At 38.7% G+C, this 24,701-nt stretch overlaps 5 protein-coding genes and 1 non-coding gene across 7 annotated transcripts in view; 4 read left to right on the plus strand and 2 right to left on the minus strand.

The window, feature by feature from the left end:
- The first annotated feature begins 46 nt into the window (after window positions 1-46).
- On the plus strand, window positions 47-2,924 carry LOC132795680 (vacuolar protein sorting-associated protein 26). Its single transcript, XM_060806538.1, has 2 exons — window positions 47-489; window positions 776-2,924. Exons 1-2 carry the CDS (start codon window positions 343-345, stop codon window positions 2,252-2,254), a joined length of 1,626 nt encoding a protein of 541 aa, XP_060662521.1. The 5' UTR covers window positions 47-342; the 3' UTR covers window positions 2,255-2,924.
- Window positions 2,925-3,712: 788 nt separating this feature from the next.
- On the minus strand, window positions 3,713-4,252 carry LOC132795682 (large ribosomal subunit protein mL63). Its single transcript, XM_060806542.1, has 2 exons — window positions 3,984-4,252; window positions 3,713-3,913 (listed from the first exon to the last, which is right to left on the minus strand). Exons 1-2 carry the CDS (start codon window positions 4,152-4,154, stop codon window positions 3,764-3,766), a joined length of 321 nt encoding a protein of 106 aa, XP_060662525.1. The 5' UTR covers window positions 4,155-4,252; the 3' UTR covers window positions 3,713-3,763.
- A 386-nt stretch (window positions 4,253-4,638) lies between these two features.
- On the minus strand, window positions 4,639-6,129 carry LOC132795709 (required for meiotic nuclear division protein 1 homolog). Its single transcript, XM_060806573.1, has one exon. The coding sequence runs from the start codon at window positions 5,982-5,984 to the stop codon at window positions 4,686-4,688; it is 1,299 nt and encodes a 432-aa protein (XP_060662556.1). The 5' UTR covers window positions 5,985-6,129; the 3' UTR covers window positions 4,639-4,685.
- Window positions 6,130-6,569: 440 nt separating this feature from the next.
- On the plus strand, window positions 6,570-10,530 carry LOC132795707 (anaphase-promoting complex subunit 7). The gene is made up of 4 exons (XM_060806572.1): window positions 6,570-6,760; window positions 6,875-7,370; window positions 7,431-8,379; window positions 9,689-10,530. Exons 1-4 carry the CDS (start codon window positions 6,689-6,691, stop codon window positions 10,227-10,229), a joined length of 2,058 nt encoding a protein of 685 aa, XP_060662555.1. The 5' UTR covers window positions 6,570-6,688; the 3' UTR covers window positions 10,230-10,530.
- Window positions 10,531-10,695: 165 nt separating this feature from the next.
- Trnar-ccu (transfer RNA arginine (anticodon CCU)) lies at window positions 10,696-10,768 on the plus strand. Its single transcript has one exon. It is a non-coding gene; the product is annotated as a tRNA-Arg (tRNA).
- Window positions 10,769-11,087: 319 nt separating this feature from the next.
- LOC132796050 (GAS2-like protein pickled eggs) overlaps window positions 11,088-24,701 on the plus strand; it is a 92,964-nt gene continuing 79,350 nt past the window's right edge. Inside the window, exons 1-2 of one of the 2 annotated variants that reach the window (XM_060807079.1) lie at window positions 11,088-11,546; window positions 18,334-18,372. The gene's annotated coding sequence lies outside the window, so the exon portion shown is untranslated. Of the gene's footprint in view, window positions 11,547-14,213; window positions 14,347-18,333; window positions 18,373-24,701 lie in introns of those variants that run through there. The other variant, XM_060807078.1, reaches the window with a different exon arrangement.

Here is a 24,701-nt window from a genome sequence, read left to right on the forward strand (position 1 = left end):
AGACACGCGAACACGTACACACACACATATAAAAACGCCCAATAAATTACAAGTTGCAGAACCATACAAGCGACAAGTAACTAGCAGCATTAATATAGGCAAGCAAGCAGTAAAAAATATATAAATATAAAAAAAAACAGTTTTATAACGTATTCATATTGTACTCAAACTGGCAGGACGCTGCGCCGATCGTAACAACAACCGAAAGAGCAATAACATTCCACATTACAAAATTATTTCGACTGCTGCTGGCCAGTGTAACTCAACATAACACATACGAAAAAAAGGAAAAAGAAAACAAAAGAAAACTATATTGTGAATCACAAACAATCATTAGCAATAATGAATTTCTTGGGTTTTGGCCAATCAGCCGAAATTGAGATAGTTTTCGATGGTGCGGAAAGCCGGAAAACAGCTGAGGTCAAGGGCGAGGATGGCAAAGTGGAGAAGATGCTGCTCTTCTATGACGGCGAAACAGTATCCGGCAAGGTACGTGCAAGTGCAAGTCCAGAGGGGGGCGGTCACACTGTGCTACTACGATGACCGTCAATGAGAGCGTCAGCGGGCGGAGGCTGCGAAGAATGCGATAACAAAAGCGTATATCGGCAATCGTTTCCGTTGCCGTTGCTTCCTTCTTTCGTTCGTTGTTGTTGTTGTGCCACCCCTCCAGCGACAATTATCAACAACTCCCCACCCGCACTCACATCCACATCGACACATACAATTGCAATATTTGTTTGTTTATCGGTATTTTTGTGTGCTTATCGATTTGCAGGTAAATGTAACGCTTAAGAAGCCGGGCAGCAAACTGGAACATCAGGGTATCAAGATCGAGTTCATTGGCCAAATTGAATTGTTCTACGATCGCGGCAATCATCACGAATTCAAATGCCTATCCAAGGCACTGGCCCGACCCGGCGATCTCATACAGAACAACAGCTATCCGTTCGATTTCCCCAATGTGGAGAAACAATTCGAAGTCTATGCCGGCTCCAATGTGCGTCTGCGTTATTTTCTGCGCGCGACAATTGTGCGACGAATTAGCGACATCACCCGAGAGGTGGACATTGCGGTGCACACGTTGTGCAGCTATCCGGAAATGAATAATCCCATCAAAATGGAGGTGGGCATCGAGGATTGTCTGCACATCGAATTCGAATACAACAAGAGCAAATATCACTTGAAGGACACGATCATTGGGAAAATCTATTTTCTGCTCGTACGCATCAAGATCAAACACATGGAGATTGCGATCATAAAACGCGAATCCACCGGCACCGGACCGAATGTCTTCAACGAGAACGAAACAATTGCCAAATACGAGATTATGGACGGAGCACCGGTGAAGGGTGAAAGTATTCCGATACGTGTATTCCTCGCTGGCTATAATCTTACGCCCACGATGCGGGACATTAACAAGAAGTTTTCGGTTAAGTATTTCTTGAATCTGGTGCTCATGGACACCGAAGATCGTCGCTACTTCAAGCAACAGGAGATTACATTGTGGCGCAAAGCGGACATCCCACGCTATCATGTTGCCCAGCAACAACAGCAGCAGCAGCAACACCAGCAGCACCAACAGCAACAACAGCATCTGCATCAGCAGTCGCATCATCAGCAACACCAACATGTGCCGTTGCATGCGCCGCCGCACTTGGTCAGCGGTCCAGCGGCGCCCACAGTGGCCCACTCGCTGATCGCCGAGCAAGCTGCTCAGGCTGCAGCAGCGGCCGCTGCTGCCGGCGACAGCAAGCTGGCAACAACAACAACAACAGGAACAGCAGACGGCGCCGGTGAGTCCAAGATGGGTCTGTTTACACGCGAGAGTCCGAATCAGGAGTTTAGCCAACAGCAGCTCGATTCACCGCTGCCCAACTCACCATCGACGCCGCCACCGACGTCGTCGTTGTCAGCTGTTGATGATGACGATAATGGCGAAAGGGAACGTGGCATTGGCGATGGTGCTGCAGCGGCCACAACGAGCGCCTCGCCTGTGGCCATGTTGTCCAGCACGCCGCCGCCATTACCAACTGCAGGAGGAGGAGGCGGAGGAGTAACTGGAGCGGCGAGCGATGATGCAGTTGCGGCTGCTGGCGAGGAGCGACAACTGCTTGCTGAGGATGAGGAGGAGGAGGAGGAACTGACGGATGTTGCGTTGCCATCGCCGCCAGCGCCATCACCAGCGCCCACTGCAGCAGTAGCAGCAGCAGCAGCCAAGAAGACGACGAATGTGGCGCCGTTGAGTGCGGATTAAAAATCACGTTTATCAAACAACAGCAAGATCAACAACAACTACATATATTTAACAACAACAACACAGCAACAACAGCAAAATATGCATATATATTTTTTTAAAACACAACAGCGTTAATTTACAAATTGTTACGATAATGTTTTTATTGAGGTTATGCGCGCACATAAAAAAAAGAAAAGGAAAATCACTTTGCAGAATGCGTTTCTGTTTTCGAGAACACCCCACAAAAAGAAAGAGAAAAGAAGCAGCGCTTAAATACTCTCCCTCTCTCGCTCGCACACACCTATAAGCTTAGCTCTATTTCGGCAAATTGTAATCACGAGAAATTATTATATTATATATACAGATATATATATAACGCTATTGAGTATTTGTTGTGATCCCAACTCATTCCTTTCCCTTTTCTCCTCATCCCCAAAACGCTACTTTTTGGAAAATTGAATTTTTCAATTTTGTTTAGCGAAAAGCATAAAACAATTCAAGAACAAAATGCTTTCTAAAAGTAAATAATAATGAAAATAAAGCAAATCGCAGCGTAGGCATAACTAAAATTAAATAAAAATTAGAGAATATATTATATAAAAAAAAACAAAACAAAATAGAAAACAAGAAAATACAAAAAGAAAACGAAGCTGCCCGGAGTTGTTCTGAGTGCGCCTAGAAAAAAACATGTTACATGCATAATATATATACGATATGTATATATGTATATGACCGATCTGCATATATATGTGTGTGTATATATTTGCTTGCATATGTACATAACATAATTCATATTAATATACAACAACAAACAAATATACATATATAATACAAATATATATATTATATATTAAATTTATCAAATTAATAAAAACGAATTGAAAATGACGTCATCAATAAGGAGTTACTGGTTTCGTAGCAGGGTCGCACTTAAATCAAAAGCTTAACACCATGAAACTGAGTGAAAACAAGAGAGAGAGAGAAGGAAGAAAGAGAGAGTTGGCACTGTTGACTCTCAGTTTAGAATTTGATTGGAAAGGAATTATCCTCTCTTGGCAATAATAAAGTTGTACAATTTTGTTATAAATGCGAAATACAATGTATCTTTTAATAAACCCGGAAATATTTATAGTCTACATTAAATCAACATTTGAAAAAATAATATTTCTTTAAATGATCATTAGGAAGTATATGAAATAGAAATCGCTTATAGTACAGACAAGTTTTCAAACCAATTGATCATCAAATAATATTCATTAATTCAACTCAACATTTAAAATACTAATTGGACCAACAACGAAATTCTTCAATATAAAAAGATTTTAAGAGTTTAAAGAAATACATATGTATAGGACTTAAAGAAGCAATTATAACAATTCTAGAGATAATAGAATATTATCCCCTCGAATTCCAAACTTCTTGAGCAGCAAAAGAGAATAGTAGACAGAAGATTCCACATAATTACATAAGTAATAGTTATGTGTAACTGTGATTTATTCTAAAAATTTAAATTGTGTTGAACAAGTTCTAATCCCACGCCTCCTTGACCTTCAGCTGATTGAGACGCTCCTCGATCGTCACATGTGGCTTCATCTTGCTCAACGTTTGTGCCTCCGTCCACTTGGTGACCAATTTCTCGTGCTTCTGCAGCTCCTTGGCATGGCCCGCTGATTGTTCCTACACACGAATGAATAATAAATACTTCTTTACTGATTGATTAATGGTAGTATTACTAAAGGTGATTTACCTGTGTAAGATAGGGATGCCGCAACAGAAACATGATCTGCTCCTGTCGTTCATATTCACGGGTCAGTGTCTCCATGGCACGTTTGCTCACTGGTTTGACAAGACGCCGCTTGCCACGGAATATGTGACCCGGCACCGTCTTTTTAAAGAAATTCACTATGGTTAAATGCATTGTGTGGGTGCAAAGTTTTATTGAAGTTTTTTTTTGGTTTTTGCTCGCGAGCGCACGTTCAATGTTGTTGCACAAGTCTCCCCACCAAAACAGCTGATTTTTACTGCTGCTACTGTTGTTATCGATTGTGCAGGTCACTAGTTCGATAACAGTTGCAATTATTTGTTGGTATTACATGCACTACTCAATGTCTTGCTTCCACTCAAAAAAAAAAAATCAAATATTCTGCGTGGATCAACTGCAATTTTTAAGTACTATACCAGACAAACATCTGACGGTTACTCTTATCATTGATGGAGCTGGCCACTACCTAGATAACTTAGGTGTTATCGATGAAGCAGCTGTTGCGCCGGCTCACATCGCTACAACAATGCAAACGACAATCGATAACTTTAATATTGAGCGCTCAATTCAAATACACCAAAAAAGTGAACAATTAATGTTGTAAATGTATATATATATATATAAATATATATATACAAATGTATTCATATAACAAACTTATACACTGCAAATACAAAAACATACTAGCTAAGCGCTAGCTTGGGAAATGGGATAAGCAGTCACCGCTTCGTTCTGATGAAATGCACCATCGACAAAATGTAATATCTCGAATCCCACCTCGACCATAATCAGTATAATGATCATCCACTCCAGGCGTATGTGATGGGCATCGTTCAAATTATGTGACACCAACTCTGCCAGCTCCACACAATGATTGATCTTCTCGTTCATCACCTTGGTGCGACGCGAAATGCTAAAATATGAGCACACCTGCAAATACAATCCCTCCAGCTCCTCGCGATCCCAATAGAAATCGGGTGCATCCAAAAGATCCGATGACAAGTTAATGGAATGCCGCAAGGCAAACAATTCACCCGTTTTGCGCAACATGGCGGCACGTGAGATGCGCAAACGTCGTCCACGCTTCAGATCTTCGGTAAGATACTCCATAGAATCGATATAGCGATCCAATGTGGCTTCCCACAGACCCAGCTTAATCGACTGGGCGATCGCATTGGAGAATGTGTATTTGTAGAGGAAATTATCGCTGTCCGGCGTCACATAGAATTTGCCATTCTGAAAGAAGGCGCGCGATGCCACATCCAAATCGCCGGACGAATCCACTACCGGATCACCTTCGACATCGACAGCTGTCGATGCTATGTACGTGTATGGCATCATTTCACTTTCTCCATGGACCAAAGCACTCACATACGATTCTCGTTCGAAGCTGCGTAGAAAATTGAGCACATTATTCGTTTCGATGTCGGTGCAATTCCAAAACACCACAGATCCTTCACGGAAAAAGAATATTTCACGTGGCTGTTCGCCTGTCGGATATTTCGCTGTGACGAACAGAACATTCTGTTCGACGCCCAAATTGTCGGTGGAGAAGAAACGTTTCGTTTCGTATAGATTCTGTTGGCGCAGTGCCGCATGCAACTCCTCCAGATTGTATTCATCGGCCGTCGTATATCCGCGTGTCTTGAGAAATCCCAGTGCTGACAACTCATCGATGGCCAAACGCTTCTTGCGCAACGCTCGTGTGCGACTTGGCGATAGTGCCGTCTCCAACGGTTCGTCCACCTGTGGCAGCGTCTTCACGCGTCCTTTAAGCGGCGCTTTGACTACAGACTCAGTGGGGCCAGTTGCTGCAGGTGATTCGGTTGTCTCCTTGATTATACTCGAGGCGAAGAACCGTTTGTTTATATGCCTGCTACCAATTGTTGTTGCTGTTGTTGTCCAGTTCGAGTTGCGTTGTAGTTGTGTGTGTGTTCGCAGAGTGCGTAGACTGTTGCAGAGCGTTAGACGTGTCGCCAGCATCATTATGAGTTTCTTTATTTACTTATACGTTTTGTTTTGCACAATAATTAAAATTAAATACAAAAGCACTACCTAATTGCCATAACTCTGAATTCGATAACGAATTGTTTATCGACTTGCAAGACATGAGCCGGCTACTTGGAATTGAATCAAAATAACGCAGTGTTCACTGAACTAGTTCGCAATATGAAATGCAGGAGTTTCAAATTGAAAAATATAATCTTTTTTGCCATTCGATAAATGTTTAGTTCATACTATTTATCGAATTGTAATTTTATCAAAATAGCGTACAGTTCATTGATTTAGTTCACATGGCAATTTTAGACATTGCAAATGCAACAATTCAAATTCAACTGCTACAAATCGGTTTTCCGATATTAGTATTTGTTTATTATTTGCTCTTGAATTTATTTTTGCATGCGCATTCATGTAAAAAGCTCCTAACAAAACTAAATAACCAACGTCTCGAGTGACAGTTGAAACACAAAAAAAAAAGAAAAAACACCGTAATTGCACTCAGTCGATTTCTCGATAAAATACCAAACGCAACGCGATAGCTGGGCCATTAACAATCACGTTATCGATATTGTGGTGGACTCAACAGTCCTTTTTGTGCAGCGGCGGCGGCTGTTTGTTGTCTGTGGCGGCAACGCACAAACATATATATATATTTATATATATAAGCACAGTGGACAAGTAAAGCAATTATGGAGAACGTGCTATTTGCCAATGTGCAAAACCTGTATGATAATGGGCTCTACGAGTGCACAATACCCGTGGTAAGTAAGCATTCAAAATACACTGCCTTTAGCAAAGGAGGAAGAAAAGTTTTCACACACACACTAACGTATGTGCATTGCAATTGTAACACACACATACACGCTCACGGACAGGCAAGCCTGCTGGCAACGGTACTGCAGAACGATCGCAATGTGGCCACACTGGAAATGGAGTACCAAACGATGCTGTATTTGAGCAGTGCCAATTACAAGGAGCGCAACTATCGGCTCGCCTGCAGTCAGCTGGAAGGCGTGCTGAAGCAACGCAAGACAATGTGGCGCTACAAGAGCTACCATCTATCGGCCATCGAAAGCTCCTACACACAGTTTCAGGATGCAGAGCTCCGTTATCGCATAGCGAAATGTTATCGCGAGATGGGTGACGACCAAATGGCGATCAGTGTACTGCAGGCGACCAAAAGTCGGACACCAAAGTTAAATATGCTGATGGCCAAGCTGCAGCTGCATCATGCACGCTACTTGACCAAAACGCAAAAAGCCGCCGCCTACAAGGATGTGTTGCGTGATTGTCCCATGTCCTTGACGGCCATCGAGGCGCTCATCGAACTGGGCATCGAGGGCAGCGAGGTGCATTCCATGGTGGTGAATGGTGAGTTGAGGTTTTTCTTTTCTACTCCTGTCTTAATGGACACACTTAATTTGTTTGCAGCTTCCAACATGTCCAAGCACATCGAATGGCTGAGCAGCTGGATCAAGGCACACGCCCAAATGTATGGCTGCAAGCATCTCGAGGCGGCCAAGACATTTCAACAGCTCAATGAGACGACATTGCTGCGCCAAAACCATCATCTGTTGACCAACATTGGCAAGTGTCTCTACTACTATGGCAACTTTATACAGGCGGAACTGTATCTGGAAACGGCCGCCCGGAATAATACATACAACATGAACGCGATAGGCCTGCTCGCCGTTGTCTATGAGTACAATGGCAAAAAGAATGTGGAGCAGGAGACATTGATTGCACCAATCAGGACACGCAGCACCGGTGAATTCAAGTCACCGCATTGGTTCCTCTTGGCCCAATTGGCCTACGCCAATTCCAAGTATGAGCGTGCCCTGATCTACACGGATCGCGCTCTCGATATCGATCCGCGCAACATGGAAGCACTGCTGTTGCGTGGCAAACTCTTTGGCGGCCTCGGACGCAACGAGGAGGCAATTCAGGCGTTCCGCACTGCCCAATGTTTGGGGCCGTATCGCTTTGAGATCTACAAGGGGCTGTTGGCCTGCTACATCAGACAGAAGCGCATGAAGGAGTCACACAACATGTGTGCGCTTGCAGTGCGCTATTTTAGCACCTCACCACGCAGCTACACCATGTTTGGTCACACACTCTTTCACTCCAGCAATCCGCAGGTGAAGAAGAGCGCCAAGAAATTCGTAGAGAAGGCCCTGCAAATCGATGAGCACTATGCCCCGGGCATTGCACTGATGGCGGGCATCTTTCAGCATGAGGGAGCCGCACAGGAGGCGATTGGTTTGCTCCGCAAGCAGGTCACCAATTATCCGCATCCAAAGCTATTTGCCATGCTCGCCGAGCTGTTGAGCAGCGAAAAGGATCTCGATGGTGCCCTGCACTTTTACATGAAGGCACTCAGGTGCGTCTTAAAAATAATATTTTCATAGTTCTGTTCTAAGGCGGTGTAAGAGCTGGAAGTCTGCAATTTTCACACAACAACTACTGACTGATCAACTGACTTACACAACAATTGTTAGGTTTATATACTCACAGTATAAACTGAGTAAGAGCTGGAAGACTCAAATTTTCAGATTATAAGAGCTAGGAGGCTACAATTTTGCAACCTTGTTTTTGTGTAAGGCGGTGTAAGAGCTGGAAGGCTGCAATTTATAACAACTACTGACTGATAAACTGACTTACTGTTTATTACATTTATAAACGCACAATGAAAACTGGGTAAGAGCTAGAAGGCTGAAATTTTTAGTGTTAACTGTTAGAGCTGGAAGGCTAAAATTAACATATAACAATATTTTTGGCTTTCATTGTTATTGTTGATTTACCGACTGATCAACGGACTTACTAACTGATTGTTAGATTTATAAGCGCACATTGTAAACTGAGTTAAAGCTGAAAGGCTGCAATTTCCAACTGGATGAAAACAGGAGGCTGCGTATTTAACACAACAATATCTTTGAGGGCCATTGTAATTGTTTCTTTTCCGACTTATCAATTGTGTGACTGTTAAAATTAAATGCGCACATTGTAAACTGGATAAGAGCTGGAAGGCTGCAATTTTTAGTGTAAACTGTAAGAGCTGGAAAGCTGCGTTTTTAACACAATAATATTTTTGGGTTTCATTGCTATTGCTCGACTGCTGATTATTGTTTAACTGACTTACTAAATAATTGTGAGGTTTATAAGCGCACAATGCAAGCAGGGTAGGAGCTGGAAGGCTACAACTTTACAGACAGCAGTATCGAAAGTTTAATAGCTGAATTCGTGACTGAACACTGAGTGTTTGTTTTATAAATTCCCACTCTAAGTGATGTATGAGTGAGAAGGCTGTCTGTTTGCATTATAAATTCCCAGTTTAAGGTAAAGTAAGACTGAGAAGGCTGAAGAACATTGTTAGGCAGTTTTTCGTATTTCAATGCTACTTTCGATCGCAGCTTATTTCAACCACTAACAACCGACAACTTTAAATCAGTATACTGGCCAAACTAAGAGAGGCATTGAATTTATTTAAACGCAGGATATTAGTTTTAAAGTTTCAACATAAAACATATTACATCTTTTATGATGCTTATAATTTTTTAGGCTTGCCTTTAATGAATGGGTAATGATGATTACTGAGTAGTTATAGTTAAATGACAAATTAGAGCATAGCTTAAGGATAATGAAGATTTGTTGTGCACTTCTTATAAATCTCTTTCTTTTCCTTTTACCAGAATGGAGCCCACTTTCCGACGCGCCTTGGACGGCTTCGATGCACTGACGAAGGTGGCACGCAGCGCCAACGCCGCCACCGCCAATGCGGCGACCAACAAGCCAAGCGAGACAAGCGCCGCAAGCTGCGCCAGCGGGAGCGGGAGTGGAAGTGGGAGTGGGAGTGGCAACATCAGTGTTACGGCGAGTACAAGCAGCAGCAGTTCCAGCAATCAAAATGCCAACAATGTGACGAGCAGCGGTGGTCAGAGTTCTGGCAGCGGAATGAATACGTCGGCGGCATCGACGGCATCGACGGCGACAGCGACAACAGCAGCAACATCAGGGTCAGCCTCGGCGACGGCGACGGCGACGACGACGGCGTCAGGAACAATGGCAACGCCATGTGGGACACCGAATCATGAGTGGCTGCTCGACTGCGAGGAGATGTCCAATGATGTGCTAGAATTGTCATCGCCGGCGGTGGCCCAAGAGGATGGCGATTTCGATACGTTCTCCGATGATCCCTTTTGGCAGGACATCGATGTGGATATTACAAATTAATTTCGTCGTTTTTCATCATCATTTATTTTTTTTTCTTATTTATAATTGTATAAGCTAGAATTGCTTAGAATAGAATTCATTCCGCGCAAAACAAAAACAAATTCCTCACGAATCTCCTTTTCGCCAACTTTTAACTTATTCTCCCCATTCCTTCTCGCCAAGTGCGCGCAAAAAAGGAAAAACACACACACAGAAAACGATTTGCAAAATCCGTTTTGAAAAATGTTCCATATTTATGCATTAAGTTCTCGCGATTGTTACAGCCTTTAATGGTATTATGAAAAAAATTGAATAAACATTGAATTCAAACTGAATATTTTGTTTCATCTGAAGTTCTTCCCTCTCTCTCCTTTTTCCATGAGAACAACAACATTATTTGCACAGTTGGTAGAATTTTTTGATGTTTTTGTTGTTACTCACGCACTTGCCTCAGTTTATCAACGCCTTTTGTCACTGGCATAGACAAGCCCCAGTGGCCTAATGGATAAGGCATCGGCCTCCTAAGCCGGGGATTGTGGGTTCGAGTCCCATCTGGGGTAAAGAGTGTTGTATTATTTTGTCTCTTTTTTGGTTTTTTAAATTTTGAACAAGTTTTAAATTTAATTATTTTTTTTTGCTCACACCTCAAATACAATAATTAAATTAAACTTATAAATAAATCACAAATACATTGCAATCGTTTGTACATTGCTGTTATGTGAGGAGCTGATCATCGGCATCTAACATTAACAGCGCACTGTTAGCTAACATGCAGTGTGCGGTGTGACCAGAGTGTCGCTTTTGCTTTGGCATTTTGCGTTAATTGCTGGGCTGGTCGCATAACTACGCTGCTCGCGCGCCAAAAACATCAGTTGTTTATCAATCGCGTGCACCGTTGCATGTGCGTTGCCGCTAAACGCAATTTACCGACGGCCTTTTTCTGTTACAATTTTTGAGTTGTTTTCTTTTTTTGAAATATTTTTTGTTTGTTCTTGTGATCTGTGAACGAAATTTATTCTAACAATACAAATAATATTAACAATATCGACAGTCGAAACCCACGAATAGCATCAAGAAAATAAAACGGTGAAAAATTAACGTGCTTGTTTTCGAATTAGCATCAAAATAATTTACAAGCTGCGAATTAGAATTGAGCTAAACAATACATGTTATTGGCATTTATTAATGCCTATCAATGAATTAATTAATTCAAACACTGAGCTAATTTCGCGTGTGTTCTGTGTGTGAGTGTTTTTTTTATTGTGTGAAATTTGCATTTGATTTGCATAAAATTGACATTCAGCGGCTTCGATTTTTGCTGAAAACTGAAGCAGAAAGGTGAGTTGAAAATGTGAAAAAAAATATTAACTGGAAGTTAAATCAATTCAATTTTTAACCTACTCACAAAATTATAACAAACGTAAATTGCATTGAAATTGTCAGTGAGACTTTAAAAATGGCGCGACACTATAACGGTTTTTATCTTAGTTTCCCCCATCTTCTGTTTCTTCTTCTGCTGCCGTTGCCAAAATGTGCCGTTACACATGTTCCATGTTCAATTTGATTGCACTGAATATTGTTTGTTGTGTTGTTTGCTGTCACACTCTCTCGATAAGCTAAACAGCAGCATCGCATCAGAGCAACAAAAGCAATTCTCGTACATGTGTACAAAATATGCTTTGGCGCAAAAAAAATAACAGTTTCTTGTACGACGCACACGTTTGCAGCCCCCCTCTCACCCTCTTTGTTCTCTACTCTGCTCCCCCTTCCGACTGATGATACTACTTATTTATTTATGCCTTTGTTTGACTGACTATCTGTAGGTCACTTGACTGTATCAACAACACTAGAGCTCAAGCTCCATTTATCGGTTTAGTTCTCTTGCACTCTCTATCACACTTTCGAGCTTCACTTGTTCCTACTCTTTCTTACACGCACTTGTTGATTAGAAAGATCTGAGCTGTGAACAAAAAAACATTGAAATCGCTTAAACTCTTTTTACATCAAGTAAAGCTTGATTCAATTCAAATAGAACACTTGGTTTTAAATTAACTAAGTGCAATCAGTTTATTATAAACTCATAAAATATAATTTTACTAAAATAAAATATTTATCTATGGTAATATAAAGGAAGAGTCGCTAGAAACGTATTGTTGACAAAAAATTTGTTGGAAAAAATCTTCAATCAAAAAACTCTGTAAAAAGCTTGCACTAATTTCTGCTTTAAGTAGCATTAACCTTGCGCAGTTTTCCCCGAATATTTATAGCTCTATAAACTTGTATTTTGTTTATGTCGAAATTATCAACAAAATGACAAAAATTAACATTTTTTTTTTGCACAGTCAACAATTCACAGTTGGTTGTGGGTCACTGTGCGGCCAGGAAGTGCAATAGCACCCACACCTTACTCACATACATACAAACACATAGTCACAAACATACACACACAGTCAGACTAATACAACACGGGCATAACTCATACAGCTGCTAATTAAAAAACAGCAATCAGCGAATGACAAATCACACAGAAAAAGCAATCAAAACGTAATGAAACAGGATACATTTTGATAAGAGAGACGACACCCGACAATAACAGAAAAAAAATACAAATGTTTAATTTGCATGGCCCTTTTATGCGGGTGTGAGCATGTGTGTGTGTCCACAAACATTACAAACAATTGACAGCTGTTTACGCCTGTTGCAATCACAATGGCCTCCACAGTCCACAAGAGCCAAGGATGGTGTCAAGCGCGAGCGTGAGAGTGAGAGAGCGACAGTCTGAGAGCGGCTTTTGCTGATGAGTTTGTCATCATCGCATAAAGTTGAAGCTGCTGCTGTTTTAATTCCGCCTTACATTTCTTTCACAACGTAACGGCGAATGCAACAACTACTGATAAGCTAAAGGGCTGCGGGGCATTCTCATTCACACGCACACACATACTTACTGTCTCTCTCTCTCCAAAAGCAAAGACTGATAAATAGACACGCACTCGCACAAACATACACGCACACGCGAGCCCTGCGAACTGAACTGAGCTGAGCCAAAGAGTCTGAGTCAGTGCTCTCTCTTTGGCATACATATGTTTCTATGTCGCCTTTGTGAACGCATGCGCCTGTTTCATTCCCACCCACTCGCTCTCCCCACATCCATTTACAACTATTTCCCCCAAAAAACAACAACACAGATAGCGTTTTATGGATTACATTTTAATATTCAAGCAAGAACAAGTCCATTGCACTGTGGTTTGTAATTGAACAACAAATGCAAAATGACTAATCGAGTGTTGTTTTGCGATATGTTGTAAATGTATAAATAGATTTATGATTTATTTTTTACTAATACTATTAAAAAATAAATAATATGAAAAGCCATTAAATGTATTATCTAATATAGCAAAGTAAAATTAAAAATATGTAATTGCAATTGACGTGTAAGAAGTAAATAAATTTATTAAATATTTGCAAATTCAGTTGGAAAAGTATTACAGCAGCCATTTTAAAATTGGTTTTAGTTGTCCCACTGTCTGCATTCGCACTATTTTGTCTTCAGGACTTGCGCGGAAGCTGCTATTTGTGAACTCACTCTCTCACTCTTTATTCGCTCTTGAGCCGAAGTTGGAAACGAAGCTAGGCACGAAGCAAAACCGAGAGCCAACCCTTGCTGCCCTGCCCTGTGTTCTCTATGTGGTCTGTGTGCAGTCATATGGTCGCAAAAATCTAATTGGAATTGGAAATCGTAGTTGGCAGTTGTTGTCGCAGTTTCGTTTCGTCCTGTGGTCGCTGCTCTTTGCCGACGTTGTCGCTGTTTTCGCGATTTGTCTGCGGCTTTGCACAGACGTCGCCAGCGTCCAGCAGCAACGTCAGCGTCGTCGTTGCCGTTTCTTGTGCCGTTTGTTTGTGTTTTTTTGCACTTTTTTTTCGTGTGTTGTTTTTTTGTTTTTTTGGGGGGTGGGGAGCCAAAGAAATACTACCAACAACATTTAGCACAATAATAACGTGCTTCCTAGTCGATAGACGATTTTTTTCTCTCAAAAACTGTTGTTGTTGTGTATGTGTGTGTGTGTTTTTTACATTGTGTTAATCGCGATTTTTTTCGGCGTTTGCGTCGCGTGCAGTAAACTAAGCGCAGAATTTAAACGTAAGTTTTCGATATTTCTTATTGTTGTTGTTGTTGTTATTGCGGTTGTAGTAGTTGTAGCTGTAGCTGTATTTTTTTTGTTATAGGGTGGCAACCATCGATTTGCGTGTCGCGCAGTCAAACAAATCAAATGGGAAAACGCGATTCGATTGTGTATATAAAACAATTCGATTGTCTATTTTGGGTGCTAAAATTATTGTTATTATTGCCCATTATCCATTTGCCAGGCCACCCAATAACTGTCAGTCTGCCAGTCTGTCAATCTAGCAGTCTGTCAGTTTGTCAGACAGAGACTGTATGTGCCACTCTCTCTCTTTCTCTCTTTCCCATCGGAATTTTGTGCTTGTGCAAAATGCACCAACTTTTACAATGCAGTAAAAACTATCGAAACTTATAAAGTATTGACATCGAAGAAACGTTTGCGATTATAGGCCATAAATGCCTCTTGGGGTTTCCAATATTTCTTTGTTCAGTATATTACACTTGTAGCGATAACACTGCAGTTGCTGCTATAATATGGTATAATGTTTTTATACCCGCTACCCATAGGGTAGAAGGGTATTATAACTTTGTGCCGGCAGGAAATGTATGTAACAGGTAGAAGGAGGCATCTCCGACCCTATAAAGTATATATATTCTTGATCAGCGTCAACAGGCGAGACGATCTATCCATGTCCGTCTGTCGGTCTGTGTGATTTGGCTGACAATCTGGTATATTGTGCCGTCTATGGTATATTTTGAATGGGGAACTATATCGATATACCACGTATACCATTTGGTATATGTTTAGTATTTTTTTGTAGCGGGTATCTCACAGTCGAGTACACTCGACTGTAGCTTTCCTTCTTTTTTTTTACAATAGTTGGCGTAAGCTCTGCTAGACGACACCCTTTAAGGTTAGATAATCCTTTTATTTTTGTTGACTTGTTAGCGACTAGGTTGACATTTTTATTATTTTTACAATTCTTTTTTTTATAAGACTTTTAATTATCCACTTCCTTCTCGATAAATAACTGACAATATGCTGTCTATAATATGTCTATATAGAATAATATTATTATTTATTAAAATATAATAATAATTTCTAAAATTGAATAAGCAAATCATAGCAAATCTAAGAAATATATTGAAATCTATAAATTACTCATCAGCAAAAGGGATCAACCTCAGTTACTGTGGCTATCGGTTTTCTATATATGTATGTATGTATATTGAAGGGGCGTAATAATACCGATAATAATAATAAAGTTCCAATGCAGTTCTATATAATTTTACTTATTATTGTACGCAAATCGTAAATTCGCACTATGAGTAAATAGCGCTTTGTTTGTTTGTTCGATTTGCATTTTATCTAAAAGTTGTCAAGTTGTTGTTCAATGCCAACATTCCCGAATAAATTCCATATGGAAATCGCCATCAAATATTTATACTATAAACAAGATAACATGGAAATAGTCCAATAACTCTTTAGGTAAAACAAGGATGTCGAGGGGAGTTTGGGGAGCCTTGGGGAAAATTGCCATGAGTCATATGCTGCTGCTTAGCATGCAATGTTGTTGTTTGCAAAAGGAGCGAGAGAATGGAGAGGGGAGGGTGAAGGCCAAACGGCGATTGAGTCATGTCAGCTGTTCAAAGTCGGGCGGCGACCTTGATGACCGCATGCGCAGGCATTTCTGAACAACTTTGTCAGGCCTATAACGCACCCACACATCGAAGAGCACTTCAACAAACACACACTCCACTCACAAATCATAAAAACTAGTAGAAAAACAACAAATCGAGCATGCTCGACTGACAAATATGCGCTATTCAAAATACAAACTTGAATAAAACTTAAAGTTCTATTATATATCTTTAAAAATATTTCATTTAAGAATGATAGTTCTAAAAACAACGACCAAGTTGATTGCTAACAAAAACTCTCAGCTATATCCTAACATTTCTGTAGCTACCGGATATAAATAAGCGCACACATGGCATCCGCTATACAAAATACAATAATAAAGTTCAACCTTATATCTTTGAAAATATCTCGGTTTAGATACTTGATCTATACATTCAAGAATAAAGGTTCTAAAAACAACGATAAAGTTGATTACTAATAAAGATTCTCAGCTATACCCAAACATATCTTTAGCTACCGGGTATAAGCGCACACATGGCACCTTTATGGCTCTGGCTGACGTAGCAAGGACTAGGCGTGAAAGGTCAACTTTTAATGCACGCCAGGGGCTCGCACAAATTATGAAAATGTTATGACAATGACCTTGCCACAGGCACGACTCTCATGCTACCTGATGCTCGCAACCTCAAGGAGCGACAATCAACCGCTGAAATCATCAAACAGTTTTAACACTATTTCAATGGAAATGCAGTGCTCATTGGAAGCCAAAGATGTCAAGGCGGCGTGGCTGGAATGCACAAAAGTTCTCAATGAGTGCTGTGTTCAAACACTTAATGCGAAATTGGTAGCATATTCCATGAATGCTTGGAAATTCCATTACATAACTGATTGTTCACTTTCTATTAACTGGAAGTAGTTGCTTTTCTCACAGCGTCTTTTTCTATCTTTTTTTGTGTACTGCTAGAATGAAAAGCTCAGCTGGAAGTGATTTGCAATGACTTTTAATTTGATTTGCATAGCGTAAAGTCGCTGTATTCTACTGGAAGAGGTTTTATTCCACTGAAAGTTGCCATATACCACTGGAATGCACAAAAGTTCTCAATGAGTGCAATACTAAATCAGCTTTGAGCCTGGGAATATTACTATGTTCAAACACTTAATGCGAAATTGGTGGCATATTCCATGAATGCTTGGAAATTCCATTACATAACTGATTGTTCACTTTCAATTAACTTGAAGTAGTTGCCATTCCCACAGCGTCTTTTTCTATCTTTTTTGTATACTGCTAGAATGAATAGCTCAGCTGGAAGTGATTTGCAATGACTTTTAATTTGCATTGCGTGAAGTCGCTTGATTCTACTGGAAGAGGCTTTATTCCACTGAAAGTTTCCATATACCACTGGAAGTAGCTTTATTATACTGGAAGTCGAGTTAAGCTTTGTACAATTTGCAATCAATATCAACTTAATATTTCTTTTATGTTTAAGACTGTTTTGTTTTTTTCAAGCGCTCTACTGGAAGCATCATTGATTAAATAACCCAAGCCTTCCAGTCTGGAAGTTAGCTGAAGAGCTTTTAAGTTGTAATTGACTGCAAGACGTTTCGTTTGGATTCCTGGAAATCGGGAGGACTTGGGTCTACCTTCCTCTTCTTGTGATCGTCTCTTTTGTTGTGTTTTGTTCTTTTTTTGCATTTTGGATGGGTTCGATGGATCGGTCTCTTTTCATTCGGTTGTTGTTCTGCGTGTATTTGCTGTGCTTTTTGCCATTTCCGCTTGTCAAACATTTGTCGGCTTTTAGCTTATTACCAACGAGTGTGGCGAGAGTCTGTGTGTTTGATATTTGCAAAACAAACCTACACGAAGCTGACGAGTTGTATCGGTTTTACTTGTATCTGTCCGTCTATACATTTAAATATGTACATATATGTTTTATATATATGTATATATATATATAATGCCAATCTGTCTGTCTGTCCCACGGCGTATTCATCATGAGTTGTCGTCTCGTATTCGTAGTTTTCGCGCATTTCATCGCATATTTACGTAGGCCATTCGAGCCAAGTTAACGCCTTTATTTATTGACTTATTTGTTTAGAGCACCTCGCACTGTGTACTATACAAATGTGCGTGTGTGTGTGTGTGTGTGTGTGTGTGTGTGCGGTGTGCGTGTGTAACGCTCAATGACAAAAAGCAAATAAAACTCCATTTACCGTTTTCCACTTACAGACTCATTTCTGATGATGTCACAAAATGCCTTCGCATACTTTTTGCACAAATAACAACAATAGTTGCTAATAAACGCAATATATTCTCACACTTTCTTACACGTTCTTAATCTTCGCTCTCTTTCTTTCTTTTCCAGGGCGATTCCAAACAAAACATAAACTCCAAGCACTGAAAGGTAAGTTCAAGAAATGTTTAAGCTAAAGTTTTTTTTTAAGATATACTCTAAATGAAATTAGAAATTTAGTTAAACTTAACTTATAAAGTTTTTTTTTACAAATATTCCCTAAACTAAATATAATATCAAAGTATGCAGGATGTTATAAATGTATTTGAAATTTGAAGATTCCTCTTATAGATAAAAAGATTTCTTTCTCAGCTGAAATCGTATAACATCGTTAATCTCAGACCTGAAATTAGAGATTTCGTTAAACTATACTTATATTTTCTAAATTAAATAACAAATTTATTAAAATTAGACTTAATATGTAAAGAAAATTATAAATTTATTTGATAAATAGAATATTGTTTATAGATAATATTTTCAATCAATCTATCAAACGATTTCTTTGTTGGCTATATTCAAAATTTTCTAAAGGAAATTCGAAATTTTTTTGCAAAATTTAAGATTTGCTTTTATAGACCTTATTTCCAACCAATCTATCAAAAGACTTCTTTCCCAGATGAATTCGTATAACTTTGTTAATCGCAGAGCTGAAATTAGAAATTTTGTCAAACTAAAATTATAAAGATTTTTTTTTAAATATTCTCATTTTATTTGAATCAAACTTAATTCCAATATATGGACGAAATTATAAATTTATTTGAAAAATTTAAGATTGCTTTTATAGATAATGTTTTCCATCAATATATCAAAAGGGTTTCTTAGCTTATTTCAATATTTTCTAGGGAAACTTATAAATTTATTTCAAACATTTAAGATCGTAACTATCAAAAGACTTTTTCTGAAATCGTATAACTTTACTAATCTCCGACTTGTCGCTGACTAAGCTGCACACACAGCTTTATCTTATCCGCTATTTGGACTATTCGTAATACTCCCAGTTCACAGCTGCTTTCTTGGGGGGTTTCATTCATAAAATATTGACGGTGGTAAACAACGTGGTTCGTAATAGTTTTAACCCAAAAAGTGAGACGCTTTATGTTGTCGTAGTGCTTATCGCACCCCCAGCACGATATAGGCATATAGATATACAATCTATCGAAGAGACGGACTCGTCATTGAGTGTTTCTCTTGTGTGTTTGCAATATAACATACGAGTACGTATAAAAACGCCTCCACACTAATCACTTGACTTCTGGCGAAAATCACGCTGAATCATCAGAGAGAGACGAAGAAAATCCAAGCGACAAAAATACCAGAGCATTTCGTCATATAGCTGAATCGTGTGCAATATATATCTATATCTGGTATATATCTGTCTCGTCTGTTTGTGTCGTAGGTCAAGAATTTTCGGCGTTGCGCCAAAAATTTTGTGACGCATCGAAAACACTTTAAAACTGTTTGGTTTCGATTTCGTTTCAATTTGATGTCGATTTCATTTCGATTTCTTGTCGCTTTTCCTGTTGTGCTTATCATAACTTGGCTCAATTGTTATTCAAACGAGGCAACAATAAAGCAAACGACAAACGACAAATTGGGCACAACGAAGCGACGTGGCAATAAATGAATACATCGATCGAAAGAGACGTTAAAGGTGAACACCAACAAAAATATAAAAAACACAATCGATAGATAGATAGAAAAAAAAACAATAAACAATAAATGACAATCCCAACGATCCAAACAATCCATCGATTCTCCAAACGAATTTTGATTTGATTTGACTGATGCCAAAGCGAATGATTCGAAGTGATTCGAACGATTCGATTGCTCAATCGCCTGGCAAACGATTTGTCGTCGTTTGTCATTTGTTTTTTTCCTCAACCATTTTCCTAGCCATATTTCAATATTTATTAATATCTATGGCACGATTGGACAAACTCAATTGATGTATTTGTCTCTGTATGTGTCTGTGTCTGTGTGTGTCAAGTGCTTGGCCAAGGGTTGCGGCCAAGGCGACGATAATGATGCATCGATTTTGTATTTTCCGAGATCTTCCAAGTTAGATAATATTACATCGACAACGACAACGACAACGAGTGCGAGACTTGGACTGCAAGTTGTCTTCTTGAACATGTCAATTGAGGCAGATCATTGACAAAAGATAGCTCTAAGAGGGGACAGCAGAAACGAAAGGGACACAATGAGGTTTAATGAAAAAGAAAGTGACTTTTGATTACGACAGATCTTAAAATCATTATGGTTTAGGCAATCGTACAAAAATTTAGTACAACTTTCCGCGATCTACTGTAATTAGAAATAATTTCGATATTCAATTTTAAACAAAAAAATATTGTTTAAACATAGACTATGCCTTCAATGAAGAAGAAAATGACTCTTGGGTTCTACAGATCTTAAAATTAATATGGTTTAGGCAATTGTACAGAAATTTAGAACAACTTTGATGTTCAAGTATTCGCGATCGTAAAAAGATTTTAATCTATCTTTAATAAAAGATTTTTGTTGGATTTCCCTTTTTTTTTAATTTGAATTTTAATTATTAGTAATAAATTGTATATTCAATTCAAAATAACAAAATTTCATAAATTTCTAAATATTTTTGTAGTATTAATGAAAATTTTGTTGGATTTGGATTTTTTTTTTTCAAATTTTAATACAATGAGAAGCCTAAAATTGAATCATATCATTATATAAACATTAATGTTTTTTATGGCTATTTTAATACAATGTAAAGATTAAAATTGAATCATTAAGCTATATAAAAAATACATTTTTTTTATGACAAATGCTTACTATGAATCATTTCTTATTTACTATTTTTATATAATCGTATTCAATTCAAGTTAAATCCTTTAACTGAAGGGCGCTTTCTTTAATTTTGATTAATATATCTAACAAACTTCAAATTGTTAACAAGTTGCAATAAGTTTGTCGATCAGTGATCCTCAGTTTGTTGTTTGTCATTAGCGTGTTTCGTTTTTTTTTTCAAGGTCTTACTCCAAAACTGAGTGTCAAATATTGATCGCTAAAGCAAAGAAAAGGATTTCTTTAATTTTGATTATTGTTCCTAACAAATTTCAATTCACAACTTGCAATAAATTTGAGGATCAGTGATCCTCAGTTTGCATAGCTCATTTATCTTTAGCGCTAATCGAGCTGTTGTTCGTCATGAGTGATTTTAACGCTTTTTTAAAGTTCTTACTCCGAAATTGAGTGTCGAAAATTGATCGCTAAAGCGAAGAAGATCACTGAAGATTGCGATCCATTTGGCTTCAGCTGCAGTTGATCGGTTGATTGAATTAATATGCCTGGAATGTCCATGAGATTCCTGGAGCTTTGTCTTAGTCATTGAATCTGGCAAATGGCGAGAGATTGAAGCGTGAAGATTGCCCTTGTAGCTTCTTTTTTTTGCAGCAGCAGCAACAGCAGCAGATGACGAGTAGTCAGTCCGTTGTTGTCTTGTGGCAGCTGCCACATTGTGTTGCTGCCACGTTAGTCTTTGTCGTCGTTGTCGATGTCGTTGTTTTCTTTCATTCGTTGTTTTTTTTTTCACTTCATTTCAATTAATTGCGCAGACGCATCTTCGTTTGGCTTCCCAGCACAAAAAAAAAAAAAGTTGATGGCATCATCGTTATCATTATCATTATGACTGTGATTATGATTACGGTGATGATGATGATAATGATGATGATCATCCAGCGAATTCCCAGCATATTGTAAATTTAGTTGTTCGCGCACACAATTTGCCAGCGATGAGGGGCGTCTTGTTGTCGTTGTAGTTGTTGTTGTTGTTGTTGTGTTGTGGTCATGGACCCGCATTGTTGTTGCCATTTTTATTTGTTTATTAATTGCTCACCACTCTTGGGTTATACACACAGATCTGCAGATCGCACTGATCACACACAGATCGCAGATCGCAGATCGCGGATCGCGGATCGCATGTTGCCCATTCCCATTCCCATTCCCATTTACCATTTGAGTTCGGTTGATGGATGCCTCCTCATAATATGTGGGCTGTGGGTGAAATAAAATCATTCAGTTGCCTCACTCACAAAACACTCAAACAATGGCGAGATGACAAAGTTTCACTTGAAGTGAAAAGCAAGCTGAATGTCGAGTCAGCGTCATAAAGCTGATAAAGGATGTAGTTGCTAAAAACAATTCAATGCTATAAAACTATGCTGTGAAAGAAATGTGCAAATAATATTCAATTAATAAATATGGTTTGTTGATTAGAAAACTTGAAAACGAAAAAAAGCTTTTTCGGTATTTTAATATTGAATTACAAATAGCTCTTGAGATAAATTTCATGCTAAGTATGCACAAGTAAAGAAAAGACGTGCTAAAACCAAGAATATTATCTTGAATTCAGATTGTTTGATGTCAAAATTGAACCAAGAAGATTTATTCTTAAATGAAGATAGAAAATGTTCAAAAAATCTTTATATCTAATCTGTACAGTTCTCGAAAGAGATCACCTCCCTTTCCTTTTTTTTCTCCTATCCTAACTCTTTGCGGATCTACAATCTTATTAATTGCGTTTATAGATTTCGGTATCTCATTGCTGATCAAAAGAATTGCTTCTGCTGATCTCTCACAGTTTTTTTTTTTGCATTGTAAACTTGTAAACTTTAATATATAAATAAAAAGTTATTTCCTTAGTTTTGTTTTCCCATCTTAACTGTTTGACGATCTCTCATCTTTATAGATCGTTTTTATAGATCTTGCCATGATCTCTTTAGGGATCTCATTTAAATATAGTGGCTGCTTTGGGCTATTTTTTTGGAGACACCCCTTGGCGCTCTCAAGTTAAGTTGTGGTGGCAAAGTGATCAAGCTGTTGATCTGCAGCTCAAGATCAGAGCTCTGAGATCTGAGATCACTTGATGATTGTTTTGTAAGTAGTCAATTTGAGTTACCTGCGGCTTTTCAACTTCACACAGCCAGCAAGCAAGCAAGCAAGCCAGCCACAACAACTTCAAGTTGGGCGCATTGTTGAGGCAATTGTCAAATTAACACTCTATGTGGCCTAATCATTTAAACCGCTCAATGCTGGGCGTGGCACCGGGGAGTGGCTGGGGGGGGAGTTTCGATTAAATGCCTCGCCACGATTGTTGCCTATTAAATAAAATCAACTGCGATGCGGGCGGCTGGCGGCTCTAATCAAAAGCATATTTATGCGATATGAACAACTCGTATCTCTGTGTGTGTAAGTGTGAGTGTGATCAGTGTGTGTGTCTGTGTGTGTGTTCCTATTACAAACTCGTTAGTGGGTCAGGGGTAGCAAACGACAACGGCGCGTACTTAAATTTCATTACATTTAATAACGTTTAGTCATCAACGGATTTTTTTCTTGATTTTTTTTTTTTAAATACCCTGTAAGCAGCATAAGTGTGAGAAACGCGGTTATTATGTGCGGGTTGTGCGCATTAAACTGTATAATTTATGCCAAATTCAATTTTATAATAGTTCTTTCAGCTGCAAAACTTGATGTTGTAGACATTTTAAAACCTTAAATACTTATAATCTTACTGTACTTAGCTGTATTAAACAGTTCCTGAATCATTCTCAAACTTTCATGCAAATCATCACAAAAGTTACAGGCAACGTTATTTAAGGAAAATAATCGGTGCAATCTCTTTATAACGCTTTGAACATCAAACTGACTAATTTATGCCAAATTCATTATTATAATAATTCCTTTCAGCTGTTTTATTTTTATATCTATACAGTTTAGATTATATGAAAAACTTAGATTTTCAACTCTTGCTAATTTTCTTCTTGCACTTTTTTATATTAAGCAGTTCTTTAACTATTCTCAAAGTTTCATGACTATCGATTAGTAATTACCAAAGTTATATAAAGAAAAGAATTTAAGCCATCGTCTTATAACGCTGCTTGTTGTTTTAGCTGTTATTATTTCTATTCCTATACACTTTAAAATATAAGAAATATAAATATTTTAAACTCTTGCTAATTTTCTTTCTGTACTTAGCTATATTAAACAGTTCTTTAACTATTCTCAAAGTTTCATAACTATCGATTGGTAAATACCAAAGTAATAGGCAAAGTTATTTAAGGAAAAATAATATACGCAAAGTTATAAAGGAAAAGGTGTATAAGAAAACGATTTCCGCACTCGCGGATTATGTAAATTTATTGCACTACATTTGACTTAGCTGAGTGCAGGGTATGCTGTAGTCGAGCAGACTTTTCTAAATGCTTTTTTTTGCTGGGTGGTTGCACTCTGTAAGCGAGTGGTAAGCCCATTGAACATAATGAAACACCATCAAATGCCATGCGAATGAATGATGAATGAATGAATACATTGCCTCAATATGAATGACTGCGAGAGCGAGAGGGAGACACTAAGCGAAAATTGTGCAAAAGCTGATGAATTATGATGGAACCCCACAGAAAAAG

Source organism: Drosophila nasuta, chromosome X (assembly GCF_023558535.2).
Source record: "Drosophila nasuta strain 15112-1781.00 chromosome X, ASM2355853v1, whole genome shotgun sequence".
Lineage (NCBI taxonomy): Eukaryota > Metazoa > Arthropoda > Insecta > Diptera > Drosophilidae > Drosophila > Drosophila nasuta.